This window comes from Balaenoptera musculus, chromosome 5 (genome assembly GCF_009873245.2).
Source record: "Balaenoptera musculus isolate JJ_BM4_2016_0621 chromosome 5, mBalMus1.pri.v3, whole genome shotgun sequence".
In the NCBI taxonomy this organism is placed as follows: domain Eukaryota; kingdom Metazoa; phylum Chordata; class Mammalia; order Artiodactyla; family Balaenopteridae; genus Balaenoptera; species Balaenoptera musculus.
Genome location: NC_045789.1, coordinates 43,860,360 through 43,887,362, shown reverse-complemented (window position 1 = coordinate 43,887,362; position 27,003 = coordinate 43,860,360). Strand labels below are relative to the sequence as shown.

General features: G+C 40.8%; 1 protein-coding gene across 1 annotated transcript; it reads left to right on the top strand.

The window, feature by feature from the left end:
* The first annotated feature begins 1,256 nt into the window (after nucleotides 1-1,256).
* On the top strand, nucleotides 1,257-25,804 carry BMP3 (bone morphogenetic protein 3). The gene is made up of 3 exons (XM_036853659.1): nucleotides 1,257-1,581; nucleotides 17,655-18,565; nucleotides 25,613-25,804. The coding sequence occupies exons 1-3, from the start codon at nucleotides 1,257-1,259 to the stop codon at nucleotides 25,802-25,804; spliced, it is 1,428 nt and encodes a 475-aa protein (XP_036709554.1).
* Nucleotides 25,805-27,003: the final 1,199 nt, after the last annotated feature.

Genomic DNA, 27,003 nt, shown 5'->3' with positions numbered 1-27,003 from the left:
GCTCTGGATTCTGGCGCGTCCCAGAAGTCTTTCCGTTTCACCACCGCTCACAATCCTGCCGAGAATCCTCTCGAGGGGGAATGTGGTGGTGGTGGGGGGGGGGGGAGTTGTAGTGTGTTTGCTTGTTTATCTGTTTTAAGACGGGATTGACTCCACTCGCACATCTTTTTCTCCTGGGGGGCGGTGGGGAGGGGGTGGATGCAGAGTGAAGATGCAGAAGAGAAGGAGCGATGATGGGTAAGCTCTCAGAGAGACAGGGAGAGATGGCAACCCGGCACAGGTGCAGGGTCCGCAACCTGGGTCTCGAGAGGCCCACGAAAGGAAGCGAGGATGGTGTTCACATCTTGATCTTGTTTGGAATCAGAAGCGAAAGTGTCCAGGAAGAAGTTTATTTTTCCTCTGCTCTCTTGTTGGCCGGGACATAGCCAATGTTCTTGAAGGGATTAAAAAAATAATACCCCGTCCCTCCTACCCTTTCCTTCTTCCTCGATCTTCTCCTTTCCCCCCTCCTCTCCCCTACCACCCCCAACCCTGCTTCCTCTTCTCTCCCTCCCCCTGCTGGTTTGCTGGTTACTTCCCCCTTCCCTTCTCTCCCGGCTATAGCGGGGTCCCAGCTGTCTGCGAGGGCGAGGGATACACCAAGATTGGCTGCGGATCAGCCAGAGGACGAAGGCAGTCTCTCTCTCTCTCTCTCTCTCTCTCTCTCTCTCTCTCTCTCTCTCTCTGTTGCACACAACACACACACACACACACACACACACACGCATACACTCAAAACTCGGACTGGCCGCACCGCGGCTGCTCCAATCCTTGCAAAAGGCGAGCGAGCGCCGTCAGGACCGCGGCGCTCAACCCCGCTCAGTCTCTGCGCCCGACGCGGCGCTAGTCCCCGTGCCCAGCGCGGCAACTTCGGCCGGGTGTTCCCGAAAATAAAGCGGGGAGGGAGGGTACAGACAGATCCGAAAACACCCCGGCCACACACGCCACGACTTCAGCTCTTTCTTGGGGTCCGAGTGGAGACTGCGCCGGCAGCGCCCTGCGCTCGTGAGGTCCGCGCCGCTGCCGGGGAAGAGCCCACCTGCCGGTCCGCGATCGACCGGCGCAAAAAGTGGGGCTGGTCGCTGTCCTGCTCAGGCAGCGTCCGGGCTCCGGGCGCCCTCGCCCAGCCCGTTGGGAGTTCAACCTTCCTGTCTGCCGCCGGCCCCGCGCGCCGCAGAGGGACCCCCCAGGACGCAGCAGCGGACGCGGACCTCGCTATGGCTGGGGCGCGCAGACTGCTCCGTCTATGGCTGGGCTGCTTGTGCGTGAGCCTGGCGCACGGGCAGAGACTCAAGCAGCACTTCCCGGAGCTCCGCGAGCCTGTGCCAGGCGACCGCGCGGCAGGTGGCGGCCCAGACCCCCTCCCGCAGCCGCTCGACAAGGTGTCAGAGCACATGCTGCGGCTCTACGACAGGTACAACGGCGGCGGCAGAGCCGAGGCGGCGCGGACACCGGGGTCCTCGGAGCGGGGCTCGCCGCCTCGGCTCCCCCAGCCCCTGCGGGAGGGCAACACGGTTCGCAGCTTTCGAGCAGCAGGTGAGTGCCCGAGGCGCCCCCTTTCCGCGGTCCCGCCCCAGGTGTCTCCCGGGACCCCCACGGCTTCCTCGTCTGCCCTGTGTTACCTAGAGACCTTCCCTCGCCCTCCAGCTGCCCTCCGAGGCCCTCGGTCCTGTCACACCCCGCATTCCGCCTGTGAGTCAGCCCAATGGTAGAGTCCGAATTGAGAAGGAGAAGTGGAGAGAAGGGCGCCGAGCCCTGGAGGGGGTCGGCTGGAGGAAGTGTGTGAAAGAAGGGAAGGGGCTGCCCCCGGCCCCCCCCCCCCACCGCCCACAGGGTCCTCCTGCCCTGGGTGTCTGCAGCTTCTCTGGGGTACCTTGTGCTGATGTTTCTTAAGTCGGTCAGCGGAAATTCCCTTGGACTGGGCTTTAGCCATGTTTACCTAGAGGCAGATGTCATTTTATGCCAACCCCGGGGCACCAGAGAGAAAAGTCACACCTGAACTAGATGCCTTCCCTCGGGCTTTTAGACAGTCGCTTCTCCAGACCTTGCACCTCCTCTTAGCTCGCGTCCTCTGTGTTACTATATTTGACACTGTCTACTTGATAGTCCCTTGGTGGCAAACACACAGACTAAACCAGGTGCTTGCGTGTTTTGATTATTTAAAACCCATCTGGGCAAACAGGGCCTGTACCACCCACCTTGGGAGGAGCTGGGAGGGAGGGGAGCAGCCCTGGATGTAAACACCTCTTGGAATCCGCCGATGAAAATCTGCTCATCCCGTTTTTCAACACACAGATCACTGCGGACTGAAATTCATGGCTTAACAAGGTTTCTCCTGGCCCCTGCGGTGAAGCGAATAACTTATGCTAACAGCCTGCCTCCCTTGTGCTAACAGCTTGAGGGAAAGTTTCCTGGACACTAACACGCTTTATGTGCTTTGAGGATGCACCAGGCTTTTTTGTTCACTACATTCACGATAAAGGGACCTGTCTTCAGTGAACCGTTGAAAAATAGCCAAGAACTTCAAGTAAGGGGGCCATGCCTCATGCTCTATCAATTCTGTCAGAATCACTAGAAAGAAATCTCCCAAAGCTTTGATATGTAGGACTCCTGGAAAAGAGGAACACGAAAGCATCCATCAAGGAAAGCCCTAGGTTGACACTGTAAATATACTCTAGAGCTCATAGGCATGATGACATTTACAATAAACGTGAATTATGCTTTCTAATGCAGAAGTCTTCAGCTATAGTCTGAGCTGAACCAGATTTCACTTTCTTCTTAAAACCACGAGCATGATCTATAAGGAGTTGGCCTTTGCTACGGAAAGAGAAACCTGCTCTGGTTCATCCACAGTGTGTCAGCCACTTGAGAAGGCTGTCCTGACAGCTGACCACACCAGTGAATGCCCTGTTTACTTTAGTGCAACTCCAAGGGCAGAGCTCAATGAAGAAGTAGTGTGGGAGAAACAAGGGTAGTTGGGTGGGCAAGGCAGGTGGCAATAATGAAGATACTTGAATCATTCTTATCTCGATATTCATTTTCTTGTTACTATTCCTAGGGAGTAGCTGAGGTACCCAGAAGGGGAATAGTATTTTTGGTATCAGCAAATTTCATTTTAGTATGAATCACGAAGTTTGGAAGTAGCATGTGAGTTTGTTTCATTCACACCTATTGTATAGTGTGTTTGTATGTTTGTTTTAGACTGAGGGAACCATGAGTGGGAGATGGATAAGGATTTGAATAACTCAGGCCCCATTTACTTTTTTGGGTCCAACTCACTCCATGCATTATAATTTCAGAGTGTCCCTTATCAGCCTCTCTGTACTCTTATACCATCAAATGATAAACTCTGATACAGAGGCCAGAAGTTCCCTTGAAATGATGAATTGCAGCTTGAAGCATATATACAAGGCTGCGTGCCCTGATAAGAAAAGTAATTCCTTTAACATCCTAGAGACTGTCTTAATGACTTATTCATCAACTGTAGACACTGGTTTTTGTGGAAGCTCAAGTGTCCTGTTACTACCTTGGAGACTCCTGGAGAGACTGTTCGCCTTGGACTCCTTCCAAGAGTGTTTAGTTACTAACACACTAGAAGGACCTTATTATGAGGCAGTTCTGGCTTTAATAAGGCAGGGCTCCAGGAAGGTGCTAAGGTTTTCGTGTGTGTCTCTCTCCTTTGTCCATAACAGCATTTCTGTAACATCCTTCATCTTGTGACATATGTTCTGATGCAGGCGAAAGATGCTGTCTGCATTAATAAATTAGATATGTTTTTTCTAGTCCGTAGTGTTTAAGTTTCACAACGTGTGGGCTTCTCCGTACCAAGGATGTTACAGATTTTAATGGGAGGTCAGGTGTGTGCTGTATCTATGAAGTGGCTGCTGTTCTGGCAGACTTTCCCAGTGCTTATTCAGGCTGAGTTATAGCCTTAGAGCCCTATTTGCTCCTTGGAACATACCTGATTAAAATTATTTATTGTTCTAAACCTAGAATATCTTTGGTTGAAATTTAGCTGCTGTGGTCTCCCTCTGATTACTTTCTACTTAAACCATTACTTGATGGTGGGTGGCATTCATCCTAAATACACTTTCTGCTAACCCTTTTCTCCTCCCTCAATGGTGTGCAGTTGGTGTGCCAAAACCGTAAGTTTGGAGAACTCATAAGTCTTTCTGTGATGTGTAAGGGTTTACATAAAGATACGTTTTATCTTTCCCTTTGTAAAAGGTAATTTGCAAAATTATCGATGACAGAGAAGTTCGGCTTTAGAAAAACACACCGTCTTAAAGGAAGACAAGAGGGATATGAAATCAGCTTTTATTTTAATCTTAGCTTAAGTTGTCCTTGGCTTCTATGTAATAAAAGAAGAGTGTTTTACATGAGGTTTTCTCCTGGCTTGATCCTTTAAGATACATACTTTGTGTTCATTAGTTTCTCATCATTTCCATAGTCACTTAATCTTATTTTTCTTAATCATAAATTTAACCTCTTTAGGGAAAGCAATTAAAGCACAGATGTTCTTATTAGGAAACTATCATTATTTTAATTTATGACATGTAACTACAAAAATGGTTGCATTTCAGTGGATTTATGTCACCTTTAAAAAAAAAAAAATCACACAGACTTCATAGACAAAAAGAAAAGAAAATTGAGGAAAGTCAGACCCAAGAAGGAATATTTTCCTTCAGTGAGAAAGGGGAGAGTCTTTCCTACTGTAACCAAAAGTCTTTAAAAATGAAGAACTATAAAGTGACATGTTTCTGAAGTGCAAGTCTAAAATGTAAGGCTTTAGAAAAGATATAATTAAGGGCTAAACAATCATTCCAATAGGAGCCAGTCCTGCAAAATGCATGGGCCAGTGGGAAAGCATCATTTTTGATGGATTTGATGGCAAGGGGATGTCATAACTTCATTAAAACACAGTTACCTTGAAATTTCTGGCACCTAGAAACTAGGCTTGAAATTAAAGCGTACTTAGATTATCTGATGTTTTTATTCCAAGAACAATAGTACATCTGGAGAAGGGGAGCTGGATGTGCAGCTGCTTTGAATTACACACTACTTTGAATACATGATAGCCCTTAATGAAGTTTTTACTGTAATAAGCAAGACAGCTTTACAATCTCTGACATTTAAAAATCCATAATACCATGAATTCTTGATTATCTATGCTAATGGAAAAGAGAAAGAGAACGTATTACATAGAAAATAATTTAAATTTAGCTTTTTAGTATAGTTTAGACATACTCAAAGAGACCAAGAGACCACGAGGGTCAATGAAAAACATCCCCTAAGCAGATAATTCACTCGGGAAATATTTGTACATTAAAAATATATACATAATTAAGAATATATTAAAAGGGTTACAGGCATTTTATCTAAGCAGTGGAAATTTATAAGCACTTGATTGACCCAGTTCAGATTTTTCTAAAAATTAAATGGAGATGTGAATGTCAAACCTGCTCTTAAGCATTTTGGAATTACACAATTTTGTATTTGGAAGAGGCTTTAAAGAAAGCAAGTCCAACCCCTTACTTAAATGGAAGAAGAAATGGGCATCATGATGTATTTGCCAGACAGTTTTTCAGACATACTGAGCTCATCTCAAAACCTACGATTTCTAATCATCTTATTTTCTAGGAGAAGATTTTTTAAAAGAGGGTCTTAAAAAGATGTTAACAGGTGTTACATAAATTTGCATTCCATGGTCAAATAAGTTTGGGAAAAATGATCAGTTTGCTCTGGGACCTTTCAGGTCCTTTAAATGTTAGTGGACCCTCTTAAGAGTGGATCACTTTCTCCCCAAGAGAGCATTTTAGAGAATTATGGTTCTAAGATATCTATTTGGGGAAACATTGGTTCAGAGCCTTCCTAATTTCTCAAGAAAGAAGATATGCAAAATTCAAGTGAATATTATGACTGAAAACTGTCTCGTTTCTCATTTGTTTATTCAGGATGTTTACTTACATTGTTAGTTTTTGGACTTGAGTCCAATTGGCATTGTACAGTTGGCCCTCCACATCCCTGGTTACCAGGGATCCAACTACAGATTGAAAATATTTGAGGGGAAAAATTTCAGAAATTTCCCAAAGGCAAAACTTGATTTTGCTGAATTATAAGTACTCTAGAGATGGTTTAAAGTGTACAGGAGGATGTGGTAGGTTATATGCAGATACTATGCCATTTTATATAAGGGACTTAAACATCTGTGGCTTTTGGTATCTGCAGGGGTCCTGCAACCAGTTCCCTGCGAATACCAAGGGCCGACTCTACCATCTTCCTGATTAAATATCTTAAACTTCTCTGAATGTAATTTTAGAGTTTCTGTCATTAAATTTTATTTTGCCTGTTTCCCTATGAATTCTCCTTCATTGTTTTCTTCTATAGGATTAATATTTATTATTTTACATCTAATCTGGTATTATTCTTTTAAAAGAAAAGCTACTTTATTTGTGGAAAAATTCACTAGAGATCATGCACATCACTTCTTTAATATTTTACCACAATTAATCCTTGGTTATAGACACCTCTCAAATCTCTTATATAATCCCAATTTGTTTGCTGTATTTATTAGATATAATAAAGCTCATACCTATCAAAAAGCCTAGTGAAAATTATTGAGCAACTTTGCATATGCTTTGTATTTGCTATTCAGGATTTTTGTGCTACGTCAGAAATTTTCTCCTAAAATTTTAATGGTTTTCTCATATATCCAATGTGTATACCCTAGCAATCAGTATCTTAATAACTTTATTTCAGTGGTATGGTGGAAAGAAGTTTGGCATCACAAATAGTCTCTATTTGAACTTTCCTACGCCAAGTTTCAATTCAGAGTGAATTTTTAGGATTATGTTATGAACACATGAAAATAGAATTTTGTAATGGAAACACTGACATAGTATTAATCAAGTGACACAAGTATACCAGGATAATATCTACTTTGGACCATAGTAAGCCATGGCAGTATGACCGAAGAGCCCTCATCTATGGAATATATTTAAAAATCCATAAAATTGCTAGTCTATTCATATGTTAGTAGTGGCTGTGTCCTAGAATATTTTCAGGGATGATATTATTAAAGGCACGAATGTCTCTTTATTCATCTGAAACATCAGCATGTAAGTCATAAAGCCAATTGACCATGGTGTTTTATTGACTCCTTCAATGATCTACCTTCCTTTACGACCCATCGTTTCTTGGCAATAGAACCACAGTAAATGCAGTGCCTTGATTTTATTTGGGCACACTGTAAGTAAAAGTGTTTGGACAAACTGATCCTACTGTATTACCAACTTCAGTATGTTCTTCTTCCTTTATTGAGTGAGTAAATATTAAATATTCCTATTAAATATTATAGTAAGTGTTAAATATTCCTTTTATAAAATAATTGCATCCAATAGCTTCAGAAATGAAAGCTTCTCTGCCCAGTCCTCTGATTTTACAATTAAAACTATTGAGGCCCAACATGATCCTCTTTGCTTTTCCTTCAAAGAAAATTTTAATTTAATTGCATGGAATTAATCTAAAGACTGTTTGAATTGAGTATAATTGCTGCACTTAGGCATGGGTTAAGATAAATGGTTTTCAAGAAGAGAATAAATTCCTAGAGTTTCAGTTTTTCTATTTCCTGAGGCTAAGCATTAAGAGATCTAAATGCTAATCTTGGCTGAATTGCTAATTAATAAAGTTATCTAACATTGCTAGGCCTAGTTTTGACATCTATCAAATGGCTTAAGTCACACTTACTGTGCTAGTCTCACAGAAAGATGGTGCAACTTAATTGAAAAAAATTGAGTGTGAAAATGCATTAAAAGTTTAGAAGCCCTATATAAATGAGGTATTCTTAATATTTGGAGATATTGTTTCTCTCTAGCTTCCCACCAAACCTTAAACCTACGTAAAACATTAATAATTGCAATTGTTTGTAGCACAAAGGATATATCTGGGTAGCAATGTAAATATGAAGCGGTAGTAGTCCTGTTGTAATACAGTCTATGCTATGCCAAACCTACATTCAAGAAATTACTGTTTCTGTCCTGACCTTGGTGGCTGCATGCAGCAGAGTTGCACCTCTTTATAGTGATTTCTTGAAGTTTGTTTTTCTCAAAATATGGTCCCTGGTTTGGTAGTAGCAACATCACCTGGGAATTGTTAGAAATTCTCCAGCCCACCCAAACCATCTGAATCATACTCTGAGTGTGGGGCACACAAATCTCTGTTTTCACAGGCCATCAAGGTGATTCTGATGCATGTTTGAGATACTCTGTTCTAAGCTCACGTCTCTGGAGTTTTGAGTATCTTATAATCAGCGTCTGAAATCTAGGATTGATTAACTTTCTAGTTCTGGTCTCATCCGGCCCTTTTAGTGGGCCTTTCCCCCAGACAAATGGTTTATTAATTTATGTAAGGGTAACTTTCTTTCACTTTGGAAGGTATATTAATGTCTTTATGACAGTTTTACCCTGGGGAGGAGTTCAAAAGTAAGTTGATAAAGACGTCTTACCCTTCTTTCACAGCTGCAGAGAGTTTGGGGCCTGAGTCGCAGGGGCCAAGTCTCTGGAGGGCAAAGAGCGTAGCTCATGTCATGCTTGTATTCTGAAGGCCTGGCATAGTTTGCCACAGAGTAGGCACTCAGTAAATATTTCAGTTGACCTGAATTAGATGTTCAGAGGACTAGATAAGAAAACATAGTAGAAAAGCTATTTGCCAGGCAAAGGATCCTTTAAAAAGAAACTTGCCATGAAAGAATTTCCCACGAGGCACTTTACCACATATACGTTGAACGGCAAAACTATTCTATTTTATAGACCACTGTTCTTGTAATGCTTCTTTTCTGATGAACTGAAACTCCATACGGTATTTATCCCCAAGAAGGCCTTGTGCTGACTTGAAAGTTTTTTCACTTGAAAGCTTTTTCACTTTAGTGTGAAGTAGGAAACACTTTAGAATCTGGTAAGTTTATACCGTTGCTCATTCAACAAATTTGACAAGTATTTTTCAGGATCAGTGCTCCAGACTGTGCAAAGAACTAGGAGTTCAAAACTTTATCTGGACGTGGGTCTACCCTCCGAGAGCTCACAGTCTAGGAATGCCCTTGGATGGAGGCGAAGAGCAGATAAACTGATCAGTGAACATTTTGCTGTTCTAGAAAAACATACATTATACCATCTTTGGCCATGTTTTACTTTGGACATAGAGAATGGTTGTTTTGAGATCCCATAAAAGTCAGTCATTTGACTGTAACCCTGCAAGAAAAACCACATTCTGACTTTGTGTTCTATTTACAATCTCTCCATCTCACCTTTGCCCGGAAACGGAAGGTGGCACAGAGGAACTGCAGCCTTGACTCCATAATCTACAGCAAATATTCAGCCAGTGACCGTGGGCATATATGGCCCTGTCCTAGGCACCCCTGCATTTCTAGCAGCTGTGCTTTGTTTGGAGAAAGAGGTGGGAAAAAAGAGTTGTTCTTAGTTACATATTTTCTGTATGACTAAAATGTTTTCCCTGCTTCCTGGGGATTTAACAAATCATCAAGATTTCATTTAGTCTATTTGTTTTAAAATCAGACTTTACATAGAAAGCTTTCCATTGTATATTCTATTTCCCTTTGAAAACGTTCTGTGTGGGCCAGCACGAAGGTGACCTTCCACTCACCACTCCCTGGGCACTGCCTTGGCTGCTTCCTGAGAGGAACTGAACTGTCGCAATAGTACAGCTGGTCCCAAGTCACAGTTACCTTGCTGAGCCCTTGGTTTCATGAGGTGCAGGTGCTTTCTTTTCAGATGAAAACAGAAATAGATCTTCTACCTTTATCTGATAACCAAACTCCTTAAAAAGTCCATATAGGTAGTACAAGACCTGGGTTCCTCTCCAAAATCAATGCTCACCAGCTGGCTGGCTTTTATGGCCCTTCATTTTTACATTTCTACAATGAATAGGTTGGACTAAATCTGTTTATTCACAAAAGAAGCATTTATTGAGCACCGCTTAAGAGTTAAGCCCCATGCTTGGGACTGAAGAGTCTGATGTAATTACTACAGAGCCTTGTCTTTAAGGAATTTATGGTCTTAGGAAGGAATAACAATATAATGAAAATAGTAATAGAGGAGGGGTCTGAACCGAAGGAGTGGGTTTTCGTGACAAGCTTGCCTCTGCTTTGCCTTAAAAATCGAATCCGGATAATAATCAAGGAGAACTACGTTGGGTGAAAGCATTTCAGGGAGAAGTGGCAGCAGCCGCAAAGTCCTAACAGATGTGCAAAGGAAAGTATGGCTTGTTCCGAAACTCACCTGACTTCTAAACCCCTTTCCAATTCACAGGTATTATGACTCTAGAAAATTCAGAATAAGATTATCATGCCAATGGCAGGATAATCTAACTAGACCACAGTAGACGCATTCTCAGCAAGGAAAATCCAAGTTTGTGCTAGTGCCAGCAAACAGTAAGAAAACAGCACCACCTATTGGTAGTTATATTTTGGCATCAAAAACATTTCCTTAGGAAGAGCTGGATATATAGCCTGTCGTAGTTCTTTGCAAGGGATCTGAGAGGTTATCTAGTTCACTTTTCACACCTTCCCTACCATAAAGAGATCCTCCTGTAATAGTCTTGAATTATGACCATCTCTCTTCTGTCTGCCTGGTCCCACAGGGGTCTCACCCTCAGGCTAGACACTTAGAAAGTCATTACTTACGTTGACCTTGATTCTGGTTCCATTCAGCTATCACCTTTAGACTTAATTCTCATCTTTGACACTGACAAGAAAAAACCTGATCTCTCTGCAGCCCCTCAAATATTTGCAAACAATTCTCATGTCACCGATTAACCTTTTTTTTTTTTCTTCTTCCAGAGCACGTATTCTCTATTTAACTCAAATTTGTAAGAAATAACTTTAAGACCAACATCTTGGTTACTTTCCTAGTTGCTCTCTTTTATATCAATAAACTAGTTAAAATGAGAGCACCCAGAATTAAGCATGCAACTCTAGATAGAATTGGATTGGCGTGGCACAGTAACGTTCTCTAATACCTGAAGACTACCAAGAGCCTAAAAATACATAAACTATTGTTTTGTAACCTGATAACATCTGCCATTGCTTTTTAATATTATTATTATATGTTTGTTCTTATTAACCAGAAAGTATACCTCCGTTTCCGGATTCATCGATTCCAAATAAGTAAGTATCGGAATATTTCAGAAGAATAGAAAAGTGAACACGAAAGCATTTTCCATTCACTGATATTTCAACATAGATATCTTCTTCACAGATTAAGTCTGCTACTCATGGGGAAGAGAGAGAAGGCTACTGCAAAACTCCTGTTGTTAAGTATACGAGAAGATACTTTTTTGAAAAGTTAATTTAATATAAAATCTAAAAAAGCATGAGAGTAAGTGAATAGATATTATTACCACATATTTCAACTTGCAGGGAGGTATTTATCTTATCTTATATACTCTACTGCACTCATCTACTCAACTCCATGCAGCTCTCTAACTACTCTTTTTGTCTGTTTATAAAGACTAAGTATTTGTTGACTTGCTTTAGGGAAAAGAGCATTGACTTGCACGGAAATGAAATGTTTAAAGTCAGGGAAGGCAAAAATAAAGTATGGGTTAAAGAAATCAAGGAATGTTTTGTGGAACTGTTGAGACTTCTAGCTCATTGTTTTAAAAGACGTAGGGAGGAGGGAGATCTAGGGCAGGCAGAGGTAATGCGTCTCCTCATCTGGGTGGAAATAGCAAAGGCATCGAGTGCTACGTATCATACAACACCTTTAGTTAGGAGCTAAATGTGAATTGGCCATTCCTTTTCTGAATTTCAGCAGCTTAGGTGTCCGTAAGGACTTCGAATAACCACGTTAATCTGGGATATTTTTATAAGTTTCCATTAAACATTGGAAATATTGCTCATGCAAAATCTTCCAGATGTCCTGCACTGCTTGTGGCTAGAATGTGCTGCTTTTATCTCCTCCCCAACACTCCCTTTTCCTTTCATTTTTTTTTTTTAATTGAAGTATACTTGATTTACAATGCCGTGTTAGTCTCAGGTATACAGCAAAGTGATTCAGTTATACATATATATATATTCTTTTTCAGATTCTTTTACCTTATAGGTTATTGCAAAATATTGAGTGTAGTTCCCTGTACAGTAGTTCCTTGTTGGTTATCTATTTTATATATAGTAGTGTGTATCTGTTAATCCCAACCTCCTAATTTATCCCTCCCCACCTTCCCCTTTGGTAACCATAAGCTTGTTTTCTATGTCTGTGAGTCTATCGCTATTTTGTATATAAGCGCATTTATATCTTTTTTTTTTAATTCCAAATATAAGCGATATCATATGATATTTGTCTTTCTCCCCTCATTCTTAAAAGTCTGGTTAAAGGTTGCATCTTCCCCATATGTCCCTCTTCCCCATACATGGGGAAAGTTCATTGCTCCCTCCTTTGTGGTCCAAAAGCATAGTTAATACCTTTGACTTTGACGGAAAGTAGCATCATCACGGTGTAGCTACCTGCATATTAATCTTTTCCCCTTGTCCTGGTGTGGACAGCAGTGGACACTGGGCAGCCCTGGGACCCAGCCAAGGGTCCAGCACCTAATAGGTGTTCAATTCATATTTGTTAAAGTAAAACATTTGTTTTGCTTTAGTTCCTGTTCTTTGTTGGTTGTAGTGGTTGTATATGTGTAATACACAAATAACACAATTGAAGCTATGTGTATAATTGCTTTGCCATAAAGCACTGTTGCTCAACTGCCCATTTAACTCTATTTTAGAGCAGTCTGTTGGTCTTAGACTTTTGATTGCAGATTGAACTGATTAGCTACAGCTGGAGGGAAAATTTTAAAGTATTCACCAAAATTATCTTAATATAATATGTCCTTAATAAAGGAAGGTGTGTTGCATCCCAAGAAAATAATCTTTTGCTCAACTTACATTTTGGTTTGCATATTCATGTTTAGCAAATTCTTAATTCTTCACCGCCTTTGAAAAACAATGCCTTTTTTCTTTCCTTTTGGGCTATATGACCACAAAAATGGTGGTCATTCCACTGTCCAAGAGAAATTTACTTTGAACCACAGATGTGAGCCACATATGTAATTTAAAAATTTTAGTAGCCACATTAAAAAATATGAGAAGCGAAAGGAGGAATTAATTTCAATAATATATTACATTTTAAATGTTCTGCACCCACACCAACAAGCAGTTCTTGAACACCAGCAGGGGGTCTGAGAATTCAACTGAATTCTGCCACCATCTACCCGAAGACAGCATCAAATTCCCTAGGTAAAGAGCTCAGTCCCACAAGACTGTCCTCCACTTCAGATGCCAGCCCCGAACTCAGGTTGTTTCCTGTGCCTCTGACCAAACTAGCTACAGATTGGAGTTTCCCACAGCCTTCTCCTTGGGTTTGGTTAATTTGCCAGAGTGGGTCACAGAACTCAGGAAACCCATTTACTCACTAGATTACCAGTTTAGCATAAAAAGATATAACTCAGGAACAGCCAGATAAAAGAGATGCAGAGGGCAAGGTAGGGGAAAGGGCTTGGAGATTCCAAGCCCTCTCTAGGCATTCCACTCTCCCCAATCTCCATTTGTTCACCAACCCAGAAGCTCTCCAAACCTTGTTTTTTAAAATTTTTATGGAGGCTTTGTTACCGAGTCCAAGTTCGCTCTGCTCGCCACAGGACAGGACAAAAAATTGGAGACGAGGTGTTGAGTCAGGGAATACGACTTTATTTGCAAAGGACAAGAAGATGGCAGACTAGTGTCTCTGAAAAACCATCTTATCAGGGTTTGGATGCCAGTTTCTTTTATAGCACAGAGAGGGAGAGGAGATGAGGAGGTAAAGTAAAAGGGCCATAAGTTTTGCGAATATCCCCTGGAATGGCCAGCCTCAGGGAGGGGATGTGTTCATTTCTTCTTAATTGCAGCCATCCACAGGTGGACAGAGTCCGTATGTTTCCCTGAACAAAGGCACTTTGGTTTAACATTCAGGCAGAGGAACAGGGTTCCCCGAGGCAGGCCATTATGTACAGACAGTATCCTTTTAGTGAACAAAAGCGGCGGAAGGCAAAGGTTAAAGTAAAAGAAACAGATCCAATATGTTGTCAGACTTGGCTCTTCCCTGTTACAGCTTCATTCTGTAGGCATGGCTGATTAAATCATTGGCCATTGGTGATTAATTCAACCCTCAGCCCCTCTCCCCACCCCAGAGGTGGGGATTAGAGCTGAAAGTGCAAATCCCCAATCACAGGGTTGGTTCCCAGGCAGCCAGACCCCATTCTTAGGTGACCTCCAAAAGTCACCTCATTAACATAACAAAGGACACCTTATGGCTCTCATCACTTAGGAAATTCCTAGAGTTTTCGGAGTTCTAGACCAGAAACGGAGACGAAGACCAAATATGTATTTCTTATTATAAATCACAGTATCACAACATTTAACCCAGTGTATCCAAATATTATGATTTCAACACGTAATCAATATAAAATATATTAATGTGATATTTTATACTAAGGCTTCGAAATACAGTGTGTATTTTACACTTACGGCACATCTCAATTCAAACTTAAGTGACTAGTTGCTATCCTAGTGGACATTGCAGGTCTAGTTAGCTAACATTCATTGAGTTTTTTCCTAAGGGCTATGTGCATTACCTGCATTCTTTCAATTAATTCTCACAACAACTGCCGTTGATACTATTGGGTTCATTTTACAGGTGAGCAAACTGAGACTCAAAGAGTTTAGGTAATTTGCCTGAGTACAGCTATTGGGTGTGGTGGAGCTGAGGCTGGGCCATAGGGTTTTGACTTCAAACGAAGGCACTGAATTAAAATTAAAGCCATCAGAAGAGGCAATATGGCGAGTTCTGTGACATTTATGAGGCGATATTGAAGATTAGACACAAGGCAGAGGCTGGTTAACAGCAGGGCACAAGGTGTCTGGAAACGTGTGTGAAAGAAGGAAATAGTTTGAAGCAAAATGTAGGGAAAGGAGTAGGATTGGTTTCCCCAATAAGACACGACCACCCACATCCCTCGGAGTTCATTTCTTCCCTGCCACTGTGTTCGTTTGGCAACCATCTGATTGCCACATACTTAGAACAGAGTGACTTCTCTTCCTTCCATTTAAAACTTCCATCTGGGTAAAAGTACACGCTCTTTGAATGTATGAATTAAAAGTATGAATTAAAGCTAGAGTCTGAACAAGTCTGATGCCATGGCTTTGTTATAAAGGTCTGTAAAATATTATCCTGGTGTCATGGATTATACAAACATTCACAAATGGCAGTTTACTCCTTTTCCCTCACACAATGTTAGAAATGAGTAAAATATGTTTCCCACTGCACTTCCCTTATACGTGGGGACTCAATGAACTCATTTTAAGTTTCCAGATCTTTATAAAAATGTTTTTACTAAAATATGTTTTGGATCAAGAGCATAATTTCACGATTGCGTGTATGTTTCTGAAACAAATATGTATATGAAACAAGTGTATGGAGGAGGGCCCAGGCGCTGGTGACCGATCCCAGAACAGGGGATTCTTGAGCCTAAGCTCAGCCTTACCATTAGCTCATCAGATGATCTCAAGAACAGGAACCAATTTCTGCCCTTACTAATCAATCGTCCATTCTGTTACTCTCTCTCATTTCTGCATCTGAAGACTTGGATATACAAATTGCTCAGTTTCAATAATTTTGTTGCACTCTATAGAAGCAATTCAACTCTTATGTTCATGTAATGTCATAAACTTTAGACAAGCTCCACAACAGCACTAATTCTTCATGACACTTTCTAATGTGTGACTCATGTTTTCAGATGTTATCTGAAGATGGAGCTATATGGTCTTGCTTACCCACCCTCATCCTGCACCCTTAACTTTGTGAGGAAGATAGAAGAAGGGGTAATCCCTGTATTATGGTTAACACCAGCACTAATAACAATAATAATTTATACTTAAGAAACACTTACTGGACCCCCTGAACTGATTTACACACATCTCATTTAATTCTGATGACAGGAGTATTATTCCATTTAACGAATGAGAACACTAGTTACATAGTTAATAAGCGGCTGAGCCAGGAATTGAATCAAAGTGAATTTACTTCCACTAATGCTTGTAACCAATAGGCTAGACGCTGCTTCAGATAAGATGCTATCATGGCACTGTGCCAAAATTACAGGAATAGTTCTTGGCAGTCTCATAATTAAAAGCCAGAACTCTCAGCTCTCATACCACTAAGTTTACAAGTGTGTTTCAGTAAAGGAAAGAGAAAATTAGTAAAAATGGCTTATCCTTGCTTTCATCTTCATCCAGTTTATAAAATTACTCCTTTTGTTTAATTGTGGTGAAAATTACATAATTTAAGCATAGCTATTTTTAAGTGAACAACTCAGGGGCATTTGGTGCCTTCACAGTGTTGTGCAACCACCAGGTTTATCTAGTTCCAAAATATTTCTATAATCCCAAAGTAAAACCCCCTACCCATTAAGCAATTTCTCCACATCCAGTCCCTGGCAAACACTAGTCTGCATTCTGTCTCTATGGATTTACCTGTTCTGGATATTTCACGTAAATGGAATCGTACAACATGGGACATTTTGTGTCGGACTTCTTTCATTTAGCACAATGTTTTCAAGGTTCGTCCACATTGTAGTATTATCAATCCCTCATTCCTTTTTATGGCTGAATAATGTTCCATTATATGACTATACCACATTTATTTATCCATTCACCCATTGATGGACATTGAGTTGTTTCTACCTTTTGGCTATTGTGAAGAGTAGTGCTGCTATAAACATGCATGTACGTGTACTTGTTTGAACACCTGTTTTCAATTCCTTTGGGTTTATACCTGGGGTAGAATTGTGGGGTCATGTGATATTTCTATGTTTAACTTTGAGGAATTGTCAAACTGTTTTCCACAGCAGCTGAACAATTTTACATTATAGCCAGCAATGTTATAGTGTTCCAATTTCTCCACATCCTCACTAACACTTGTTATCTTCTTTTTCTTATTATAGCCAACCTAGTATATGTCAAATGGTACCTCATTTTGGTTTTGATTTACATTTTTCTGATGACTAATGATGTTGAGTATCTTTTCATGTGCTTGTTGGCTATTTGTATATCTTCTTTGGAGAAATGTCTATTTGATTCCTTTGCTCATTTTTTATTGGTCTGTTTGTCTTTTTGTTTTGAGTTGTAAGGGTTATTTTTATATTCTGGGTCTTAGATTTTATCATATATATGATTTGAAAATATTTTCTCCATTTTGTAGGTTGTACAGACTTTCTTGATAATGTCTTTTGATGCACATAATTTTAAGTTTTGATGAAGTCCAGTTTATCTATTTTATGGATTTATCTACTTTTTTGATTTATATGTTATTTTCTTTTCTTACTTGCACTTTGGGTGTCATATATAAAAATCCACTGTCAAATCCAAAGCCATGAAGATTTTACCCCTATGTTTTCTTCTAAGAATTTTATGATTTTAGTACTTATATTTAGGTCATTCGTTCATTTTGAGTTAATTTTTGCATATGATGTGAGGTAGGGGTCACGTTTACTCCTGTTTACTTTCTTTTTTTTTTTTTTCTTCCTAGGGACCCTTGAAAATGAGAAACTGCATATTTTTAACCTGACTTCTCTAACCAAGTCTGAAAACATTTTATCTGCCACACTGTATTTCTATATTGGAGAGCTAATAAATATCAGCCTGAGTTGTCCTGTGTCCCAAGGATGCTCACATCATACCCAAAGGAAACACATTCAGATTGAGCTCTCTACATGGATCCTCAAATCCACCGGAAACCAAAGTCAACTCCTGGGTCATCTTTCAGTAGATGGAGCGAAACTTCATCGAGATTTTGTTTCCTGGTTGTCTAAAGACATCACTCAACTTTTGAGGAAAGCCAAAGAAAATGAGGAGTTCCTCATAGGATTTAACATTACTTCCAAAGGACACCAGCTGCCAAAGAAGATAACACCCTTTCCTGAGCCTTATATCTTGGTGTATGCCAATGATATTGCAATTTCTGAGCCCGAGAGTGTGGTATCAAGCTTGCAAGGACACCGGAATTTCCCCACTGGAGCTGTGCCCAAACTGGATAGCCATATCAGGGCTGCCCTTTCTACTGAACGGAGGAAGAAGCGCTCTACTGGGGTCCTGCTACCTCTGCAGAACAATGAGCTTCCTGGGGCAGAATATCAGTATAAGGAGGATGGGGTATGGGAGGAGAGAAAACCTTACAAGACTCTTCAGACTCAGCCCCCTGAAAAGAGTAAGAACAAAAAGAAACAGAGAAAGGGACCTCACCAGAAGAGCCAGACACTCCAGTTTGATGAACAGACCCTGAAGAAGGCGAGAAGAAAGCAATGGATTGAACCTCGCAATTGTGCCAGGCGGTACCTTAAAGTGGACTTTGCAGATATTGGCTGGAGTGAATGGATTATCTCCCCCAAGTCCTTTGATGCCTATTATTGCTCCGGAGCATGCCAGTTCCCCATGCCAAAGGTAGCCATTGTTCTTTGTCCTGTCCTTCCTATTTCCACAGAGTAGAAAGGCACAAGTTGAGTGTGTGTTTTCATTTACAAAATCCATCTGGACCTTTATTCTTGCATTCTGAAGTGTAATAGGTAACATGGTTATGCTTGGTTTTTCTTTAATGGTTGTTAAAGTAATACGAAGTCAATATTGGTGTGAAGAAGGATATGAGAAAAAAATGTATGTGTAAAGCATGTTTTTTGCATTGTTTCCAAACACAGTGCATATTCAGCTACCTGGTCACATGTGAATCTGTGCCAGTCCACAACAAGCAAGCACCAAGTGGTAGAAGGCTGATCTTTGAGGGGGTATTCAGGGAATGAGTGAATGTCATGAGAGCAAAAGGAAGGACTAATTGGACTGATGCCCTGATTCAGAACATTTTTGATAGTCTCTTGTGAGATGAATTGTCATGGGGCTTAGCACCAGGGTTGGGCTAGGAAAACTTGCCTCATGAAATCCACCAGATGCTTATATCATTTGCTTCTCTGATAAATATCAAAACAGGAGTCAGAATAGAGAACGATGACTCTGTAGACTTCTAAGATGCATTTCATCCGGTCAGAGCTTACCTGTGCCTCTTCCAAAATCGATGGACTGAACTTCCTCCTATCAGTACTCAGAATCCTGACAGATATATTCTCAGAAGCCTTCCCAACCCCACCTCCATCTTGCACAGCAAGTCCCAGTGACTGTTCTCTTTGAATTTAGAGTTAATAAAACATATTTGTACCCCTTTGCCTTCCGTTAAGCTTATTGCTGCACTTTCATTCTTAGCTTGTTAGCAATTTGAATTATACAATGAAAAGTGTTCCTAGAAATAGAATTCAGAGGAAGAATAAGAGTGTTTTTTTTGTTTCATTTTGTTTTTGTTTGTTTGTTTGTTGCAAAACTTGAAGTGAATCAACTTCTGCTATTGTATGTTGATGGAGGAAAAAAACCCTTTGCCTCAAAAAGTGACCAACTTCTGCCTACAGATCTTTAAAGCAGCTTGTTCATGTTACAGGCCTGTGATCATTGGGATGCTAAGGGCAACACACCCATAAAGCAAAGGGCCGACTGAACAAGACCAGGTCAGCCTCAGGGCCAGGACCTTGACTGAAATCCCATTTTCCTGTTACAATGTCTCAGGAGGATGAGCTTTCTACATTTTCTAGACCTTGTGAATTCCATGTTTTGTCAACGCAAACAAAAAGTAAGCATTATATACATTTATAATGACATAAACTGCCTTATCTTGTCTAAATATTTATAAAGGACATTTTACTGATCAAACGAAACTTGGTCAAACTGGGATAGCATTTAAAACACACAACAAAGATGCCAAATATAACAGGCAGTGATGAATCTCTATTTTACAGTGGGGCTTGCTTTGTGGCATTGAGAGGCAGAAATGGATTCAAACTGTCTCTAAACTTGGGATGACTGATTTTAATTGGGTCTCTGAGTCTTCCAAATAATTCCTCTCACTCTTATAAACTGTGGTTTCTTCTAGGTAGCCTGGGGAAGGAGTTTCCCTCTTTCCTCTTGACTCCAGATTTTAAGACCCAGTGAGCCATGATAACGTGGAGATACTTAGTCAGTTAGCTTACCTGGCCTGGTCTCCACAATTACCCCAATTTACCTCTCCCATTTCCTGTTGGCTCCGCTTGCTTTTCCTGTTCAAAAACCTTGCTTCCATAGATCTTCATTGTGGCTCTCAGTGATCTAAAGAATAATAATTCAAAAACTTATGAGCGTTTTAAGAATAGAAGAGATAAGTTTAAGGAAAGAAGTGCGGTAGTGCAACAGAATGATTAAATGTGCATGCTCCATCATAGCTGTGTTTCTTTTTTTTTTTATTTTTTAATTTTTTTTATTTAACTTTTTTTTTAAGGAATTCCTTTATTTTTATTTATTTATTTATTTATTTATTTATTTATTTTTGGCTGTGTTGGGTCTTCGTTTCTGTGTGAGGGCTTTCTCTAGTTGCGGCGAGCGGGGGCCACTCTTCATCGCGGTGCGCAGGCCTCTCACTATCGCGGCCTCTCTTGTTGCGGAGCACAAGCTCCAGATGCGCAGGCTCAGCAATTGTGGCTCACGGGCCCAGTTGCTCTGCGGCATGTGGGATCTTCCCAGACCAGGGCTCGAACCCGTGTGCCCTGCATTGGCAGGCAGACTCTCAACCACTGCGCCACCAGGGAAGCCCCATAGCTGGGTTTCTTAACCTTAAGATGCCTGCAATTGCCTCAGGATCTTGTTAATCTGTAGGTTCTGATGCAGTGGTTCTGAGGCTCGAGCCTAATATTCTGCGTGTCTCACAAACCCCTAGATATTGCTGGTGCTACTGGTCCACACATCGTACTTTGAGTCGTCAAATCCTTTTGCCTTAAAACTTGGTTCCACCTCTTACCAGCTTTGTGTTTTTTGTATTTTTTTTGCTGGGGGGGAAGTTACTCAAACTTTCTGTGTGTTAGTTTTCTCATCTTTGAAACAGTTACTGCAGTAAATAAAAATATCATAGTATCTACATGATGAAAACAGTGGGAAAATGAGATCATAGGTCACCTTGTGCTTAGCAGGCACTCAATAAATTTTTGCCATTGACATGATTATTAATGGCAATTGTTTATTATTATTGCTGTATTAATGGCCAATGGACTGAGGAGAATAGAAAATCAAATGTAGAGGACTGAAGAAAAACCACTTAGGAAAAGGGATCAAAAGAATAAAAGATGTAAGACAAGAAAAAGTTTTGTATATGTTTCTTACCCCTTTTTTAAAAAATTAATTAACTAATTAATTTATGGCTGTGTTGGGTCTTCGTTTCTGTGCGAGGGCTTTCTCTAGTTGCGGCAAGTGGGGGCCACTCTTCATCGCGGTGCGCGGGCCTCTCATTATCGTGGCCTCTCTTGTTGCGGAGCACAGGCTCCAGACGCGCAGTCTCAGTAATTGTGGCTCATGGGCCCAGTTGCTCCGTGGCATGTGGGATCTTCCCAGACCAGGGCTTGAACCCGTGTCCCCTGCATTGGCAGGCAGATCCTCAACTACTGCGCCACCAGGGAAGCCCCCTCTTACCCCTTTTTAAACATTACAAAGCTTCAAACTGGATTCTCCCTTCGGTCCAATAGTCCATAACCTCTTTGGAGGGTAACAGAATCAGGAGGGCATTGGTTGCAGCACTGAACTCATGATAATATTTGTCACAACTTGAGATGGCATCAGAACTATAGGGAGACGTAACAGGGATAAGGGTGTTTTCTCTCTGAGTTGGAGATTTCCTTCTGCCAAGTTGAGAGTAGAAGTTTGGCTGTGATGTGGAGTTCTCAGTCTCTCATCACCTTGTGTGGATCTGCTTTTCAAGCTTTTTAGTGGTTCCCTTTAAGTGTTCCAGGCTTTGTGTCTTTCAAATGGTACAGTCACCTAAAGGATGGGAAGCGTGAAGCAGTGTGAAGCTGTGAGGTCAGGGGTAACTAATCAGTGTTGCTGTTATCAGCGGTGTCCAGCATGGTAAGCAGAGTAAACTATTTCAATAAAAGTATAGTCTGAGCAACAGAGGAAAACAAGGTCTCTGGCCAGATCAGTACAAACACATGTGGAATAAGTGAGGTGCCAAAGAACTTTCAGACTGCAGATATACATTTTGCCCCAGAGAAAATTTCTCCCAGGCCAGACTCCTCTGCTGGCCCTCCTTCCTTCTGGCCTCCTGAGTGAGGGCCTGCTCTCTAGAGCGGGTTCTTTGTCTGCAAAAGTTGACAACCTGTCTGTAATTCAGAACAGCTGTGTTCTGCCTTTCCCAAATTCCAGGCTTTGCCCTTTCACTGATTCCAATTAGATAGTTTCTGGGCTATCACACCCATGTGGGCTGGATTGGAAGAGTGTAGAGCGAAACCCCATGGCCTGAGTCAGGAATGAAGGCTTGGAGCTGATGACATACTCTCCCCTGCTAATGCATTTGTAATCAAATTCAACTCGAGGACATCATCCACAGCTTGGCAGGTGCGGGCCTGACCACTGCAGATTTCATTCACAGACACGGCAGCTTGAATTTTTCTGATTTCTAGCCCCTACAGCCAATCTGTCCTCCCAGGGAGAGAGACCCCTGGCATTCTGCCATGAGATGAGAAATACCCATGCAGCTTTAGCCAAGCCGTAGGCTTTTTGCCTCCCCTCACCACCATAAAAGAGATGGAAAACAGAGATTTCAGATGAGAATGATCGAGCCATTGTTGCTGACAGAGGTCCAAGGGAACCAGCAAGGATCGGAGGAGTGAAGGACTTTTTGCATGGAATGGTGCAAAGGCTGGGAATAGCAAAGACGCAGAATTAGGGAGCAAAGAAGCTAAACACTTTGAACCAAGCATCCTATATAAAGAAGAAATTCACATGGATGAGGTCAAAATGATGCGCCCTCAATTAATTTCCTGAGGTTTCCAGTTCCAATCTCTGATCATGAAGACGAACTCTAAAAATCCTAAATCTTGATGTACCGACCTACCTAAGCAAAAAATAAAAAAAATGACCTAAACAGATGTCGATGTCATGTTTCACCTTCAATAAAAAGGGAGGCTGGGGAGAAAAACAACACAGGTTTGCATTTGTCATCACTAGGTTTCTTAAGCTACGTAAAGAGAGTCCTGAGAAATGTAATCGGAGCTCAAAAACAAACAAAAATGATAAACTGGCAAATGCTCCACACTAGCAAATGACCGCATGGATCTTTTGTGCATGATATAATTATTCCTGGTCATGGCAGCTTGATCAGAGAACTTCACAGTGAGAAAAAAGGGGACAACTCCCTCCAAAACAGAGAGGTTACTGATAAGACACACCAGCAGGGAATCAAGGGCTTGCACCTGGATTCCAGTGAGCCCACCAGAGACAGCTCAAAGTTCCTGAATCTATCATTTGTGAGTTAGAGCTTTTAAAAAAAAAAAAAAAAAAAAAAGACAGGAATTTTCCTAGGGAACACCCATGAATATTTTCCATATCTGCGCCAGGTCATTTGCTCAGAACCTCTTATTTTTGTTGATGGGAATTATTTCCACAGAAATAGGTACAATGGAGGGTATGTTATTATTTATAAGTATTTCGTCCATTTGGCAAGTATTAATTCAGTGCCTAGAGAGCCAGCTCTGCTTCAGGACTAGCCGTGCACAGCAGGATTTATGGATCAAGTCCTCGTCTACTTAAATAGATCTACTTTAGATGAAAATTAAATAGTATAGGAGTCAGTAAAACATTAACAATAACAGAATATTGTCATAAAATCTATGGTTTTAAAAAAATCCTTTGGAGCATTATCATATGCTGTTTGGATGATGGAATCTTAAAAATAAATTAGTAGAGGAAAGTGTAGCTGCAGAAGTTTTCTTTAGAAATCACCAATACTAATGAAATAAACAGTGGCCATGGAGCCCTGTTGTACAATATGGATTGCAGTTTGTCAATTACACAGATAGTATTGATGCCACAGGGCACATGATATGCAAAATAGAGCAACATAGACTTCTTATCCTTAAGGGGAGAGAATACCTTTCTTTGCAATGCTACTTAATTGTAAGTGAACTACTCTTCTTAACACACACTTGAAATCTCTAGGAAGAAAGAGTAAATAAGGCAGCTGGCCATCATGGAGACTAATTTTAAAATAATTTGTGCCTGTTAGCAATAATGTTGAAATCTAATGTATGGATAATTTGTTTTCACTAAGATTGAAAGATGAAATGAGACAAATCAGATTTGCCCTTTTTCTGCCCCCCTTCCCCCAATCCTATTTTTTTTTACACTGTGCCAGCTTTCTATATTATTTGCTTCTTCCTTGGCTTGTATATACTCTTAACCTTTTAACTTGTTCCAGTTTCCCATACTGGGAGTTTTAGGTGTGTAAAATTAGAATACCAATTAATTCACTGGGGGCAGAGGTGCCTCTGAAACATGGCTCAAAATCTTGACATTAGAAAACCAGAGTTTTGACCTAAATCCCACTCCTGAATTGACACATGATCTCTGGCAAGTTACCAAATTCCTGTTTTTAAATTTGTTTGAAACAAAACTGGTTTCATCTGCTTAAAAGAGACATTGGGGAGAACTAATGTTGAAAATTGTGGCACCGCTCATGAAGACGTTCTTACCACTCTGGCAATACCTAAGCATTCTGGGCTTGGAAGAGTGACCAGTCTTCAATGCTTAGCAGAGCTGGATGATACTCTCTAGATAAAACCACACGTCTCCCGTGGATGTTAATGATCCCATTTGGCATTTCTGGGGAACAGCTTTTACCCAGGTTTCTTTGGTCAAACTTCTGACAGCTATGGGATAACCTCAGGCCCTCTAGATTATTCCCTGAGGATGTGCCCGAGACTTAGAAGGCGCTACAACCTTTAAGTCTGAACCCACTGAGCAACAGTGACCCCCAGTGGCCAATTGTGTAATCACCATCAATTCATCCTGGTGGTAATCATTAACTAAATCAATGCCTCTCGACACGCCGGTGTTATTTTTAAAACAAAGTATAAATTTCACTATAGCAATGGCAAAAATATCTATGTTAAATAGGTTCTTGTTAAGGGTTCTTTATGATTAGCATAGGATCAAGATCAAATTTTTTCCGTTGCAATCCTGTTATCCAAAACAACCTAGGGTGTATTAATCCTCTGGGGAGTAAGTCATTTTTAATTAAACGATTCTTGCTTTAAAAACTGGATTAAAATCCTCAATCTACATGTCTACATGACTTTAGACATGTCGTTTAAGCTTTCTGAGTCTATGTCTCTACCTGTAAAATGTACGAGATGGTTGTTTTGTTGTAAGGATTAGAAATACTACACAGAACATGCCTGGCACTGAGCCGGCACTTAGTAAATGACAAATCACCGTTTTGGTGATGGTGATATTGGAGGTTGGGTTGAATGTGTAATGATGCCAGGGCTTTAGTAAGCTGTTGAAACAAATTCATAATATATACATTTTAGCGATGAGGGCTGGAGAGCGGAAAAGCAGTTCCACCTAACTGGTGTTCTCCATTTTCTTTTCCAGTCTTTGAAGCCATCAAATCATGCTACCATCCAGAGTATAGTGAGAGCTGTGGGCGTCGTTCCTGGGATTCCTGAGCCTTGCTGTGTGCCAGAAAAGATGTCCTCGCTCAGCATCTTATTCTTTGATGAAAATAAGAATGTGGTACTTAAGGTATATCCAAACATGACGGTAGAGTCTTGCGCTTGCAGATAACCCGGCAAAGAACTCATCTGAATGCTTAATTCAATCATTAGTTTATTTTTATGGACTTTTATTTTTTTTGGCACTGCCAATGCCTTTCATTTCAAAAGATTTTGTAATAGTCAAAAGAGAATGAGTAAATAGACTGATGATTTCCACCAGGGAGAACTGGACTATATCTGTTTCTGAATGTAACTCAAAGCAAGATTTTAGAACATATGGACATTTCTTTCTTTAAAAAAAAAAAAATCACGCAAGAAAAGTGATCAAACTGTTTTTAGAACTATTAGAGAACACACTGATTTATTTTTGTAATGGGCTTTGAAAATAGATTGGAAAAACCCAAGAGCTTATCATTGATCTCTGCTCATAGAGAATAGAATCATTTCATATCTTAAAGTAGGCTTATTGCCTTAGATTCCTGAGCAACGCAGCAAGTGCTAAATAATTCAATCAGCTCTGATATTTATCTTAAAATTTGTGGAGACTTGTTTACCTGTGTTTGTCTCTACAGGTCATCGTGTGACTAGCTGAGGGCAGAGTGTATGCTGTCAGTGTAGATGGACGTGAGCACATTGCCAGGGGCCTGTGCCCTCTTTAGGAAGGTTTGCTTAACATGGCTTTATAATTCAGTCTGCACAGGATTCTTGTTTTTTTTCATTTCATGTTCTGGCAAGCACCATTCAGTTATGAGAACTTTACCAAAAAGAATAGACTGATCCAAAAGCATATGCAGAGAGTTACCACTTGGCTCAGCCATTTATTTGGAAATACTGATGTTTTCATTTCATGGCCTCCCAGGAAAGGGAACCAGCAACCCAATTTTCAACAACCCAGACGTAATTCTTCTTCCATATCTATTTTCCATGAGTGCTTTCATTTGTTCTTTTAAATGGAACTTAAAAATTCAGTTCAATGTTTAATTCTCTTGTTATGCCTTTACTTCCTATGAAGTAATCAGTAGATGCCAAGGCTCAGAAGTGAAGGGAATGTTGGAGGTTTCTTTAAGTGACCAATCTAATCACAATCACACGTTCAATATCGTTGTTCCGCCACGTCCAGGTCCAGGCACTTTTTCACATGGATCAAGGCCTTTGGCTCAGACGGGGAATCTACATTTTAGCAAAACTCACTAAGAATTATCCAACAAGAATGGGAGTCAAATATAGACACTTCTTGGTGCTTTCCCATTTCTACTTGTCATCAATAGC

What these genes read in the sequence shown, in the direction of transcription:
- BMP3 (XM_036853659.1), top strand. Translation starts at nt 1,257, where the DNA reads ATGGCTGGGGCGCGCAGACTGCTCCGTCTATGGCTGGGCTGCTTGTGC. An exon ending in CTTTCGAGCAGCAGGTGAGT is followed by an intron (nt 1,582 to 17,654) that starts GCCCGAGGCGCC and finishes TTTTCTTCCTAG; the next exon opens with GGACCCTTGAAAATGAGAAA. An exon ending in GCCAGTTCCCCATGCCAAAG is followed by an intron (nt 18,566 to 25,612) that starts GTAGCCATTGTT and finishes TTTCTTTTCCAG; the next exon opens with TCTTTGAAGCCATCAAATCA.